This window comes from Balaenoptera physalus, assembly GCF_965194825.1.
Source record: "Balaenoptera physalus genome assembly, chromosome: 4".
In the NCBI taxonomy this organism is placed as follows: Eukaryota; Metazoa; Chordata; class Mammalia; order Artiodactyla; family Balaenopteridae; genus Balaenoptera; species Balaenoptera physalus.
Window position 1 is genome coordinate 86170557 of NC_138891.1, and position 15365 is coordinate 86185921.

A 15365-nucleotide genomic window follows, 5' to 3' on the forward strand; every position below is an offset into this window, starting at 1 on the left:
CACCTATAAATATTTTGCCTATTGTATCTTTCTCCCAATAACTGAAAACCACCAGACCACAAAAAGAAACTTTCAAGTGTTTGACTGAAAAATTCAAATTCCTCTCCTTGAGTATACAAACTGAATCACAGATATAATTAGAAAATTCCTTAAAAGATCCTTGACAAATGAGAGCATTGCTCCAGATCCAACATAAAGCTTTATTAATTGCCAATTAAAGTTGATTAGTGGTATTTTCTCTAGATTAGTATTGGAAGCTTTATAGATACAGACCTCTGGGAAGTCCCGGAGGACTTCAGACATCTCATTTCCTCTCTCACCACATCCTACGTAGATGATCACATCACTGTTGGAATACTTGGATAGAGACTGCGATATCACTGTCTTTCCACAGCCAAAAGCCCCAGGGATTGCAGTAGTTCCTCCCTGTACACATCTACACAAATTAAACAAGCACTGATTACTTTACTCGTTAATACGTACCAATAAATAAAGTAGGTAAGTGACACAGAAATACAAGTTAAAGAACAAAAGCACTTTATAATACTGTCATCTGTATCTATATATATACTTACAAAGACAGATATACAGATAGATATATAACAATTGCTCCCCTAGTTTCCACCTATAGTAGCATATGTTGTTTATTATAAATTAATCATTTCTATCATCTTTAATAGCAAAAAGTGAAAGTATATTCCATAAGGTAACTGGGGAAGAGGAATATGAAAATAAATAAAATAGTACTAATGATATTCTGAATGCTTAAATAAATTAGTTTATGAAAGGACAATATAAGAATTAAAGCTAAAAGAAAAATATAAACACTTTGAAAGTTGTCTTCTGAGGTAAAAAATAAGATCTAAGAAATTCCTCTTGTTACAGAGGTTAATAAACAAAGACTTTTGTTAAGGTGTTAAGTCAATCCCCTTTTACCCATTCAATAACGATTTATGAAGTACTTCCAAGGTACTACAAACTATGCTTGGAGATGCTGGAGAGACAACAGCGGAGAAAATAGCCATGTTTCTGTATTCACAGAGCTCACATTCCAGTGGAGTAAACTGGAGTCAGCTTGTGATTACAGTACCATTTAGCAACCACTTTCAAACTTTCCCTAAAAAGTGTCAGTGGAGACTGAAATACCCTTAAGGGCAGAGGGAAGTTAAGGGCAGAGGGAAGTGAATGTCACAGGTGTGTGTGTGTGTGCAGGTGAGTGTGTGTGTCAGGCAGGAGTGTCTGGGCAGGAGAAATGAGACATAATGTTAAGAGAAATTCCTTGGAAATAGTGTGTTTATCATAAAATTCACAAACACTGCATCCTTAATAATAATAATAGAGTTTTCTCATATGAAACTAATACGCATTAAAATGTTTTCTCCTTCAAACCTTTCAGTGACTCTGATACACTAAGAAGGCATGTCCATTCATCCTATGGCTTTGTATACCTCTTTCAAATCACCTTTAAGGCAGGGTGGGGAGGCAAGGCTGGGTGTGCCCCACTTTAGAAGTTCAACAATCCAATGTGAAAAGTGCTATCATAGAGACCATCCAAGGTTTGTGGGAGTACACAGGAAGAAGTACAAAGTCTGACACTGGATGGGAGTGGGGTTAGGAAATTCTTTCCGAAAGAAGCTAAGACCTGAAAGAAAATAGAAATTAGCCAGATACAGGGAAATAACATTCCACATAGAGGGAAAAGAATGCCCAAAGGTCCAGGGGCAAGAGGGAGCATTGCTTGAAGAATTAAAAGTCCTTCGTTAAGCCTGGAAGATGGTGTATAAGGAAGCAGTTGGGCAGGCAAGTGGCTGAGACAATACTGGAAGGTAAGCAATAGCCAGATCATGGGTGGCTTTGTGAGGAGTTAAGGAGTGTGTGTTTGTCTTGAGAGCAATAAAGAGCGCTGAAGGGTTTCAGGCAAAATTGTGCAGGATCACATATGTGTTTTAGTTGGATCACTATGTAATATGGACAACCACTTGGAAAGAAGGCAAAACTGAAGATGGGAAGTCTGATTAAATGAGTTTATTACAGGAATTAGGGTAAGATCCTTAATTATAGTCATGGAGTAGAGATGACAGATGCAGATAAAAAATATTTAGGGAACAGAATAACAGCATTAGTTCACTAATTAGATGTGGGAGGGTAAAAATGATACTTGAGAGAGGCAGCAAAATTTCAAGGAAAGGAGTGGTGATTAAGATGATGATTTTAGTTTTAAACATACTGACTTTGAGGCACCTATAAGATATTCAAAAGGAGAGGTATAATCAGAAGTGGATATATGAGTCTGGAACTCAGAAGAGATCTGGGATGAAGATACAGGTTTAGAAATCATCATATATAGATGAACATTTAAGTCTCGAGAGTGAATGAAGTCATCCACATAGGGTAAGACGTATAATGCGGAAAGAAAAGAGAAAACCTCTAAGAAATATCAAAATTAAGGGAGAAGGAACCTGCAACGGAGAATAAGCAATAGCTTCTTGTAGACAGAAGCTAACTGGAAAAGCAAAGAAAGAGGGTGTTTCAAAGAGGAAGGAGTAGAAAGCAATATCCAATATCCAAAGTTGTAGGAATTAAGAAAACACTAAAGCTTACTTATTGAATTGGGAGTGACTGATGATGTTAGTGAGAGTAGTTTCGGTTGAGGGGTGGCACCACGGGCAGAGCAGTACAGTGAATTAGAGTGGGAAAAGTGGAGACAACTAATTTACTTTTTTTAAGAGATTTGGCTGTGAAGATAGGGAGAAAGGTAGTGGAAGGTAGAAAGGGGAAAAGGGTCGAAGGTAGATTTCTTCTCATTAGATGGGAGATAAAGAGAATATCACTTAATGGGAGGTCTTTGAGGAAACATGAGGTGGGATAAACTCCAGAAAAAGGAGAGGAGTAAGGGATGGATGGGAATGTACGTTAACTGATGGAGTTCCAAATCTGATGGCCTCTCATTTCTCTGTGAAGGATCTAGCATGATCATTTGTTGAGAATGAAGGAGAAAGAAGACTGGAGTTGAAGCTCTGAGGCAAGTGGAGAGGTTTGAAATAGTCACTAAGGAGAGCAGGAGAATGATAATTAGGGAAATGCTGAACGACTGTGCCACAGTGGTGAGATACCAACTTGCACTTATTTATTTTTCTCAGCAGCCTGTGTGTAGATTTGGGAGAAGGAGATAGCAGGACTGATTCACAGTTGATATTTCGCCAGGTGGGCGTGACAGAAGACAAAGGAACCAAGAAAATTTAATATACTGACAGATGTTAGTAAAAGTGATAGACTATTAAATTTAAACTGGATAGTGAAGGATATGGAAACAGGAGGTACTGACTAAATAAGAAGAGTCAAAGTACTGAAGATCTTATGAGAGAGTAACAGTGAGAACAACGCACAGAGTAGGTTTAAAGGTAAGAGGCTGAAGAGTAAGTGAGACATACATGGGTTGGTGATCAGAAGTTGAAAGAATTACTACATCCCAGCTTCAGTCTTTTCTGTGCATTAAATGATGAAGTTATTTGTTAAAAGTAAAGCAGGGTATCGTGATGCCTAAGATTTAAAGAGAAAGGAGGTTTTTAAGCAGGTGATGAAGAAAATGGCAAAGAGCAGACTACAAAGTAAGAAAGACTGCTGGGTAGCATAGAGAACCCAGCTGATGTTAGAAGTCATCAATTTATAGTGACACCAATCTACTAATTCTAGGATAACTTAAGAAAAATAGTTATATTGTTTTGGCACAGATTTCCTTCTGGAAATTTCATTTTTTCAGAAAGTTTTAGAAATAATGCTTTCCTTTTGCAACTGTGAAAAAATAAATTTTCTTCAACAGTTTGATTCTCTAAATAAGCACTGGTAAAATATATTTCTCTAGATAAAACGTATTACAGGATTAGCACATAAAATCTTTATCTATAAAGAAGTGAAACAATAAGCACATATAATAACTCTGAGGGAAAACCATGGGACACAAATCAAACTTACGGAAAAAGGGCATCAAGGACTCTCTGGCCAGTCAACAGAGGATGATTAGCTGGCAACTTCTCAGTGACAGGCCGAACCTGACGTACAGGCCATACTTGGACCATGCTGAACTTCTCCTTTATACCTTCAAATTCAAGCTCCAACACAACATCCTACAAAAATACAGCAGGACTTTAAGTACATTATAAACATTTCTTCCTCTAAAACCAAAGTAATGCCAGATTTCTCTTGGGGGGTTAGGGAGGTGGTATGTGGAAGTGGGGAGGGAGATTTACACTTTTTTATTGTAAATCTTTACATACTGTTCTAATTTTTTTTTAAACCAGGTGAATTATTATGATTTTTAAAAAAAGCTTAGAAGTTTTGGAGAAAGGAGTATCTCAAGTAATAGAGGGATAGTTAAATAAATTACATGAATATGCATAGGAAAAATTCTTGAAGGGTACAGAAGATACTCCTGGGACTGAGGGAGGGAAGAAATGAAAGCTTTCATAATTTATTTTCCATTCTTTATTTTGCTTACTTTATTATAATGCTCTTATACTGCTTTAATGAAAAATACTAATCTATTAAGAACCCTAACATATTTAATAAAGTTAAATATTTTAAATTATTTACAAAAGCAAAAAGATAATGAATAATACTCTAACATCTGTGAACACTGAGGTGGTTTTAACTATTCACAAACAACCTCAAAGCCCATAGACCTATAGAAATCTGTAATCTTGTTGATGCATGAATCTGAATTGTCTACTTCAGGGTTTTCTTGCAAGTATAGGTGAGTCTCTAAGTTAGTGAGTAACGTTAGCTGACTGCCCAGAATCCCGATCTTAATTCTTTTGTTCTGTATATGTTGTAGAGCACAGACTGATTCTTGTGAAATGATTAGAAAATTATTATCTTTTATCATATTTTATTGGGAAAAAATTATATGCTACAATGATCTTCTCAATAAAGCTATCTTCATACCCACGAAGATTATCATGCATCTACTGTATTTGGTATGATGTGACTATCAATAACATTAAAGGACTAAGTTTTAAATGGCTCGCCCAGAGTAAGAACTTATATAATCCATTCTACAATTCATTATGTGAATAGAGATTGACAAAAAGATCAAAGTCTATTCTATGCCTAAAGAATCAGAGGTTTAAATAATGTAGCATAAGTTAAGAAGGTAGGAAAATACTATACTAGCTATTTCTCTTCAAAAAGAAATAATATATTTGCTTTTTTGTATTCCCAAGCTCAAGTTTTAAAGAAAAAAATCTTAAATAAAAAAATAATTATGGGAGTAACTTAAAACATACACATTAAATATGAATTCTGTAACTATTCAGAGTACTAAAACTGGGCAACTATCACATATAAGTGGGGCCATTTTTGTGAGATAAAGTTTATATGATACTTACAGAGGTATCATAATTTCCAGGTGGAGCAATGTAAGTGACAGTTCCTCTGTTTCGTGGGGGCAACATGATTTTGTGTTTGATGAGTGAGTTCTCGTTGACAATTGCATAAATATCTCCACCAGTGATGTGACTACCAACCTAGAGAACAAATGCACTTGTTTAATGTTCAAATAAATGTCAAGCCATTTAATGTTCAATAAACGTCAAGCAGACTCACCTTGCTATTATTTAAATCATTTGCTTCACTTATGAATAGAACACATTTGTTCTATAATCCTTCTAGTGGAGCTAAAAAAAAGATGTAAACTATGCTTCTGTGGTCTTATTTTTATTTTGACTAAGAGTACAAAATAGTTCAGTAAACACTCTTTTCACATTCTTTCACCAACTTCAGAAATTTATGTTACAAAGACATACCCGTAGGTTTTTGCAAGGTGTGAAATCCCATTTGACATCTCTGCTAAGAGCAGACACATTTACTCCTCTGGGAATGTAAATACTTTGAGTCTGACTGCTGATATCCGACAAAGGTCTTTGAATACCATCAAAAATGGCTCCCATAATGCCAGGACCAAGCTCTACTGAGAGGGGTTTCCCAGTGCGGAGTACAGGATCTCCAACAGACACACCAGCTGGAAATGGCAGTTGAGGAAAACTCACTATAAAAGATTAGAGATACTATAAAAAGGAAATACCACAGCTTAACAGGAAATGATACATAAGGCGCTAAACCTGAAATTCTCAAACTTTTAGTCCACAGCATCCTTAGTGTTTCAGTAACTTTTTCATAGTGACCTACAACAAAAGATATATATATATATATAATAATTCCATCTATTAAATAATTATGTCCAAACGTCTTAATAAATGTGTATGTCCTAACAACTAAGTGGTACTTTGAAAAATATACATAAATTGAAAGAAAAAACAACATTTTAATTTCATTTTAAAATAATCTCTATTTTTATAAATGGGATTTATGTGCCTGTTGGGTATTCTACAATTTCCAAACCTTGGAGTCAGACTGAATACACATCCCACATCATTTTTGTGTGACACTTGGTTTTTAGCTTAGCAATTGCCAAAACTCAGCTTCACAAAGATATGATATCATCGACAAGAATATAGTACAGTCAAATAATAGAAGTGTTTATTATCTCAAGCTACTAGTTCTCGTGGTGTCTGACAAAACGTCTAATATTCCCGTGTTTACCGCAAAACCTTAAAATATCCTGGGGCACCTACATGAGTTTGCTGCAGCTGCCCAGAGTGCCCTGGTGCACAGTTTGGGAACCACAGGCTATAAAATAGAAGCAAAAGCCCTCCATAATACTTTGTTTCAACTATCCTGGTGAGGAATATCAGTTCCCTAAAAAGGATATTAGAACCTGGACAAAAACTTAAACTCTTAAGACTAAGAAACAACCAAAAAAATCTTTAGACTTAACAATCATTAAGGGATTTATTAATAAATGTTGGTATATTCATAAGCTGGAATTCTATGTAGCTGTAAAAAAGACTAGGCACTTCTATGAATTTTTCAAGAAAGATCTCCAAAATATATTTTCATTTCCAATATTTGATTATGAAATATTTCAAACCTACAGCAAAGCTGAAAGAATTTTACAGTGATCTACCATAAACATTGTACTATATTTATCACACATTTATCCATCTTCCACCATACATATATTTTTAAGTGAAAAAAACAAGGTGCAGAACAGTGCATATAATATGCTATCTTTTGGGGAAAAAAAGGAAATAAAAAAATATATATATATTTATATTGGTTCATATAACAAACTAGAAGGATACAAAATAAATGGAACTAACAAAATGGGCTGCATGAATGCATGTCTGTTTTGAAAAGTGGCCAAATACAGGATAACAAAGGCAGAGCGGGTTCTCACTATACACATGTTCATTTATTTTAAATCTTCAAACCACGTAGAAGACTAAATAAAAGATAAACCTAACAATAGAAAAAAATCCTTTTGATTAGTGATGATTTCATAGCTATGAAGACTTTTAATTTTATTAAAACTTTCAAATTAAAAATTTTAACTTTTTAAAAATTTGCAGATTTTGTTTAGAATTAGCACTCCAATACTGACAGAGAGAACAGGTACCATAAGCATATATTTTAGTATGGCAAAAAAGCTGTACCAAATAAAACTTAATTAAGTAGCCAAAGAAGTAATGCTGATCTTGAGAATAAAAGCAATGAAATATTAAGAGCAATGAAAGGTCAGGAGATAATACTAATTTCTTAAAATAAGAGCACTAATTCCTAGTACCTCTCTTCAATAAACTCCTATATATCAGGTTTCTTCAAAACACCAACATTCCACGTTTCTGATCTCACTGGTGCTGCTTCTACCTTTGCCATAAATCTTTCAATTCTGATTTGTAGAAAATGGTTAGAAATTGAACCAAAAAGGATACAGGTTTCTTCATACACCTGGATAGTGGCCATGTCACCCTCCAATCGGATAATCTCTCCAACCAACTCACTGTGGCCCACTCTCACCAGTTCATACATGGCTGCACCTGCCATGTCACAAGCTGTAACCACTGAAAAGAACAAATGAGTATTAAGATAATTAAAACATCCAATAAATCCGATAATACACTTCTCTCATATGTTCATAGGAAAAATAAAACACCTACTATGGAACATACTATCTCACAAAAAGACAGTTTTAAAAAAATTATACTTGATTTAAAATACTGTGTTAGCCGCAGGAATACAAAGCATCCTAAGAGACTACTACAAGCAACTCAATGCCGATAAAATGGACAACCTGGAAGAAATGGACAAATTCTTAGAAAGGTATAACCTTCCAAGACTGGACCAGGAAGAAATAGAAAATATGAACAGACCAATCACAAGTAATGAAATTGAAACTGTGATTAAAAATCTTCCAAGAAACGAAAGCCCAGGACAGATGGCTTCACAGGTGAATTCTATCAAACATTTAGAGAAGAGCTAACACCCATCCTTCTCAAACTCTCCCAAAAAAGTGCAGAGGAAGGAATACTCCCAAACTCACTCTATGAAGCCACCATCACCCCAATACCAAAACCAGACAAAGATACTACAAAAAAAGAAAATTGCAGGCCAATATCACTGATGAATATAGATGCAAAAATCCTCAACAAAATACTAGCAAACAGAATCCAACAACACATTAAAAGGATTACACCACGATCAAGTGGGGTTTATCCCAGGGATGCAAGGATTCTTCAATATATTCAAATCAATCAAGGTGATACACCATAGTAACAAACTGAAGAATAAAAACCATATGATCATCTCAATAGATGCAGAAAAAGCTTCTGACAAAATTCAACACCCATTCATGATAAAAACTCTTCAGAAAGTGGGCACAGAGGGAACCTACCTCAACATAATAAAGGCCATATATGACAAACTGACAGCAAACATCATTCTCAATGGTGAAAAACTGAAAGCATTTCCTTTAAGATCAGGAACAAGACAAGGATGTCCACTCTCACCATTATTATTCAACATAGTTTTGGAAGTCCTAGCCACGGCAATCAGAGAAGAAAAAGAAATAAAAGGAACACAAATCGGAAAAGAAGAAGTAAAACTGTCACTGTTTGCAGGTGACATGATACTATACATAGTGAAGCCTAAAGATGCCACCAGAAAACTACTAGAGCTAATCAATTAATTTGGTAAAGTTGCAGGATACAAAATTAATGCACAGAAATTTCTTGCATTCCTATACACTAACAACAAAAGATCAGAAAGAGAAATTAAGGAAACAATTCCATTCACCACTGCAACAAAAAGAATAAAATACCTAGGAATAAACCTACCTAAGGAGGTAAAAGACCTGTACGCAGAAAACTATAAGACATTGATGAAAGAAATCAAACATGACACAAACAGATGGAGAGATATACCATGTTCTTGGATTGGAAGAATCAATCTTGTGAAAATGTCTATATTACCGAAAGCAACCTACAGATTCAATGCAATCCCTATCAAATTATGAGTGGCATTTTTTACAGAACTAGAACAAAAAAATCTTAAAATTTGTATGGAGACCCCGAATAGCCAAAGCAGCTTTGAGGGAAAAAATGGAGCTGGAGGAATCAGACTCCCTGACATCAGACTATACTACAAAGCTACAGTAATCAAGACAATATGGTACTGGCACAAAAACAGAAATATAGATCAATGGAACAGGATAGAAAGCCCAGAGATAAACCCACGCACCTACAGTCAACTAATCTATGACAAAGGAGGCAAGGATATACAATGGATATATACTCTCTTCAATAAGTGGTGCTGGGAAAAGAATGAAATTAGAACACTCCCTAACACCATACACAAAAATAAACTCAAAGTGGATTAGAGACCTAAATGTAAGACCAGACACTATAAAACTCTTGGAGGAAAACATAGGAAGAACATTCTAAGACATAAATCATAGCAAGATCTTTTTTGATCCACCTCCTAGAGTAATGGAAATAAAAACAAAAATAAACAAATGGGACCTAATGAAACTTAAAAGCTTTTGCAAAGCAAAGGAAACCATAAACAAGACAAAAAGACAACCCTCAGAATGGGAGAAAATATTTGCAAATGAAGCAACGGACAAAGGATTAATCGCCAAGATATATGAACAGTTCATGCAGCTCAATATTAAAAAAACAAACAACCCAATCAAAAAATGGGCAGAAGACCTAAACAGACATTTCTCCAAAGAAGACATACAGATGGCCAAGAAGCACATGGAAAGCTGCTCAACATCACTAATTATTAGAGAAATGCAAATCAAAACTACAATGAGGTATCACCTCACACCAGTTAGAATGGGCATCATCAGAAAATCTACAAACAACAAATGCTGGAGAGGGTGTGTAGAAAAGGGAACCCTCTTGCACTGTTGGTGGGAATGTAAATTGATACAGCCACTATGCAGAACAGTATGGAGGTTCCTTAAAAAACTAAAAATAGAATTACCATATGACCCAGCAATCCCACTACTGGGCAAATACCCAGAGAAAACTATAATTCAAAAAGACACATGCACCCCAATGTTCATTGTAGCACTATTTACAATAGCCAGGTCATGGAAGCAACCTAAACGCCCATAGACAGACAAGTGGATAAAGAAGATATGGTACATATATACAATGGAATATTACTCAGCCATAAAAAGGAATGAAATTGGGTCATTTGTAGAGATGTGGATGGATCTAGAGGCTGTCATACAGAGTGAAGTAAGTCAGAAAGAGAAAAACAAATATATATTAATGCATTTATGTGGAACCTAGAAAAATGGTACAGATGAACTGGTTTGCAGGGCAGAAATAGAGTCACAGATGTAGAGAACAAACGTATGGACACCAAGAGGCTAAAGTGGGGGGTGTGGGGTGGAGGTGGCGGTGGGATGAATTGGGAGATTGGTATTGATATGTATACACTGATGTGTATAAAATGGATGACTAATAAGAACCTGCTGTATAAAAAAATAAATAACATTCAAAAATTAAAAAATATATATATATAAAAATAAAATACTGTGTTAGTTTCAGGTATACAGCAAATGATTCAGTCATATACATTTTTTTTCAGATTATTTTCCATTTATAGATTATTACAATATATGGAATATAATTCCCTGTGCTATACAGTAAATCCTTGTTGCTTATCTATTTTATGCACAACAGTTTGTATCTGTTAATCCCATACTCCTAATTTGTCCCCTCCTGCTTCCCTCTCCCTTTTGGTAACCATTAATTTGTTTTCTATGTCTGTGAGTCTGTTTCTGTTTTATATACAGATTTATTTGTATTATTTTTTAGATTCCACATATAAGTGGTATCATACAATATTTGTCTTTGACTTACTTCACTAAGTATAATATTCTCTAGGTTCATCCATGTTGCTGCAAATGGCAATATTTCATTCTTTTTATGCCTGAGTAATATTCCATTGTATATATATACCATATCTTCTTAAGCCAATCATCTGTTGATGGACACTTAGTTTGCTTCTATGTCTTGCCTACTGTAAATAGTGATGCTATGAACATTGGGGTAGATGCAACTTTTCGAATTAAGAGTTTTCCTCTTTGCTGGACATATACCCAGAAGTAGGATTGCTGAATCATATGGTAGCTCTATTTTCAGTTTTTTAAGGAACATCCATATTGTTTTCCATAGTAGCTACACCAATTTACATTCTCACCAACAGTGTAGGAGGGTTCGCTTTTCTCCGCATCCTCTTCAGCATTTATTATTTGCAGACTTTTTGATGACAGCCATTCTAACTGCTGTGAGAAGATACCTCACCGTGGTTTTGATTTGCAACTCTCTAATAATTAGTGATGTTGAACATCTTTTTATATGCCTGTTGGTCAGATGTGTGCCTTCTTTGGTAAAATGTCTATTTAGGTCTTCTGCCCATTTTTTGATTGGGTTGTTTGTTTTTTCGATATTGAGTTGAATGAGCTGTTTGTATATTTTGGATATTAATCCTTTGTCAGTCACATCATCTGCAAATATTTTCTTCCATTCCATATGTTGTCTTTTCGTTTTGTTGATCATAAGACACATTTTTAGGGACTTCCCTGGTGGCGCAGTGTTTAAGAACCCATCTGCCAATGCAGGGGACACGGGTTCGATCCCTGGTCTGGGAAGATCCCACATGCCATGGAGCAACTAAGCCTGTGTGCCACAACTACTGAGCCTGCACTCTAGAGCCCACGTGCTGAAACTACTGAGCCCACGTGCTGAAACTACTGAAGCCTGCGCGCCTAGAGCCCGTGCTCCGCAACAGGAGAAGCCACTGCAATGAGAAGCCTGTGCACCACAACAAAGAGTAGCCCCCGCTCGCCGCAACTAGAGGAAGCCCGCACGCAGCAATGAAGACCCAATGCAGCCAAAAAAAAAAAAAAAAAGACACTTTTAGCATATGACATAGTCAGGGTAAACAATAAAATTTGTTAGGCTAAAGATTACTTATTTACATAATATACATGAAAACTATATTCATTTTGAAGTTCTATATGACAAACTCTTACCTAGTAGCATTGAGGCAAGTTTTGATCAACCTAGGTTGCTATAATATATGGAATGATGGGTTTCGGAACAATAGTAATAAAAAAATCCTTTAAAACTAAAATGAGAACAAGAGCTTTAGCTAGTTGCATGATAGAATGCCACACAATTATCAGTTTGCTGTGTTGTCACCATCACTTTGAGAAATATTATATAAAACAACATCTTTACTTTCTAACACTTTATACCAGTGGTTCTTAAAACTCTTCTGGAACAAAGACTCTTGATAAACTAATGACAGCTCTACCTAGAAAACCTCCCCTTTGCATCAAAAATTTTTTTCATAACCCATAGGATGTTTATAATCAGTCACCACCACTGGGTGAAATCCTAATTAAAAATCCCTATTTCTTATAAATACTGAACTAGAATTTACACTTATTATTTTGGTTTATTTATTTATTTGTTTGTTTATTTATTTATTTATTTATTTATGGCTGAGTTGGGTCTTCGTTGCTGTGCGCGGGCTTTCTCTAGTGGCGGTGAGCAGGGGCTACTCTTCGTTGCGGTGCGCAGGCTTCTCATTGCGGTGGCTTGTCTTTGTTGCGGAGCACAGGCTCTAGGGCATGCGGGCTTCAGTAGTTGTGGCACACGGGCTCAGCAGTTGTGGTTCGTGGGCTCTGGAGTGCAGGCTCAGTAGTTGTGGCGCACGGGCTTAGTTGCTCCACGACATGTGGGATCTTCCAGGACCAGGGATGGAACCTGTGTCCCCTGCATTGGCAGGCACATTTTTAACCACTGCACCACCAGGGAAGTCCTGACTATGTTGTGTAGTAAGCAAAAATTACTTTTCTGTAAGGAGGGGAATGTTGTACATTTTCAGATATGTAGAAATAAGTCTTTTTTTTTTATTAAGGAATCCACTTCTACGACTGTCATGAAGCCCAGGCTGAGTTAACAGTGACAAATTATGGAAGTAACAACATCCCACTCTGGACTTTCTTGTTATAACCACTGTCTTCTCTCTCTAACCTCAACCCCTCTACCTCTACCTCTCTCTGTCTCTCTACCAGACTCATGAGGCCTCAATCCCTGCCCTCCTATTCCTGGAAGATGCCAAAGACAGCTATGTAAGAGGCCTTTTCAGGAGAAGACGACTTCTGTCCTCCCAGAAGACAAAGCCTCTACTATGTTTTATGAGGCGGATAGCAACCCCAAACCACAGACAGGCTGGGACCTGCGCAGGCCTCAATGGAATAAGTCCATTTTAATATTTAGCCTTCTGATACAATTAATTAGAACTATGAATTAGGTAATATTCGAGTGAAAACTATTAAGGTATTAATATTTATTTAACATTGAACAATGGAAATTTATTAATTTTATAAATACTTACCTCTGAACCTATATATAAGAATAGTTAAGATGCACCAAAATACCAGAGATCACTAAAGTTTTAAATCATATTTCATAAACAAAAGTATGCCATTTTTCTACTATCTCATTAAGTACTTAAAAAGTATAAATAGGTTCCAAGAGCAGTTAACTACAAGTTTCAGAAAAATATTTTTACCTAAACTCTTTTGATAGTGTTCTTTTGCCTTTTCCCTAAGAGTTCTTGTGTATAGCCTGTCTTTCCTGAAGACCTTACGATCCTCAAGGGGAAAAATTGTTTCTCCGAATGGCAAAAGAGATTGAAAACAGTGAAATATATTATCTGCTAATAAGTTCAAGCTCAAACACCAATTTCTAAGCGGTAGAAGCTTCTTAGGGAGAAATAGGCACAGTGACTGACAGTGTTTCCTTTGCATTAACACCAAAAAAGGGTCATCACCTCTTCTGTGATTAGAACAAGAAAAAGACTACAACATGACTTTGTAAAAAGATATAAGGAAAAATGAATTTCCATGGCACTAAAGATACAAATCAATGAGCAGCTTTACCTATGGAAACTATGAATCACATTTTGCAGTAGAAGTGTGGAATAACAAAATGAATACTAGAACGAAATTTATTATTTAAAATGCAGTACCCCAAGTGTGGGCAGAACAAACATAAACTGCTTTCCATTTTCATTATCATGTCTTAAGACTATTTTCCTACAGGTAGCTAGTTATGTGATATCTGAATAACCATTCAGAAGGATTTATACATGCAAAGAGCCAAGGTTGATATTTCTGAGAAATGCTCTGAAAGCAATTATTAAAATTCAAATCCAATTAACAGACATCTAGGTATCACATACTAAAACCTATAAACTTTATAGTTTTTTAACCTCACGTTTAACAAAAAAATTAAGACATATAACACCAACTACACATTCATATAATAAACAGGATATCACAAATTAGTACCTCAATAATTATCAAATTTAGATAAATGTTACAGTAGCCCTTATGATGGAGGTATTACCTCAGTCTTACAGCAGCTATGAAATCTCTTAAAGACAGAATTTATGTAGGTGAACAGAAACTTGTGTATTTCTGCCTAAAACACCTTGAAAAGACATTAATTGATGTTAGGAATTATTACTATTGAGATTATTATGTATTACTTACCAGGTCCTGAGACTCCATGCACAAAACCAAACGTGCTTTCTTTATCTTCATCACGTATTTTGGGTAGCTTGGAGAAATCCATCATGTTAACTTACCTATGGTAAAAAAAAAAAAAAAAAATTAAGTTATAATTACAAACTTTAAAGCAAAAGAACCAATATAGGTAGTGAACTTTGGTGTATTCTTGAGTTATTACCACGTATTCAAAGTAAAATATAAAATTCTTAAGATTTGGTTAAAAGTACCTCATTCCTGGATAGTCCACAGTTATTAAAGCTCAGAATTATATATCCGTATGCAAGACAGTCAATAGAAAATACCCCATGGAATGTAACAGACTGTGAATTCTTTCCAACGTCTTATCTAGCCTGACAACATCTTG

At 35.5% G+C, this 15365-nt stretch overlaps 1 protein-coding gene across 4 annotated transcripts in view; it reads right to left on the reverse strand.

Moving 5' to 3' along the window:
- ATP6V1A (ATPase H+ transporting V1 subunit A) overlaps window positions 1-15365 on the reverse strand; it is a 57956-nt gene that overhangs the window by 14736 nt on the left and 27855 nt on the right. For all 4 annotated transcript variants that reach the window (XM_082460180.1, XM_082460183.1, XM_082460181.1 and 1 more), the window contains exons 2-7: window positions 14984-15078; window positions 7830-7958; window positions 5802-6016; window positions 5385-5522; window positions 3973-4124; window positions 274-436 (exon numbers count right to left, since the gene is read on the reverse strand). In XM_082460180.1, coding sequence (XP_082316306.1) covers window positions 274-436; window positions 3973-4124; window positions 5385-5522; window positions 5802-6016; window positions 7830-7958; window positions 14984-15068 — 882 coding nt within the window. In that variant the 5' untranslated portion in view covers window positions 15069-15078. The remainder of the gene's footprint in view (window positions 1-273; window positions 437-3972; window positions 4125-5384; window positions 5523-5801; window positions 6017-7829; window positions 7959-14983; window positions 15079-15365) is intronic.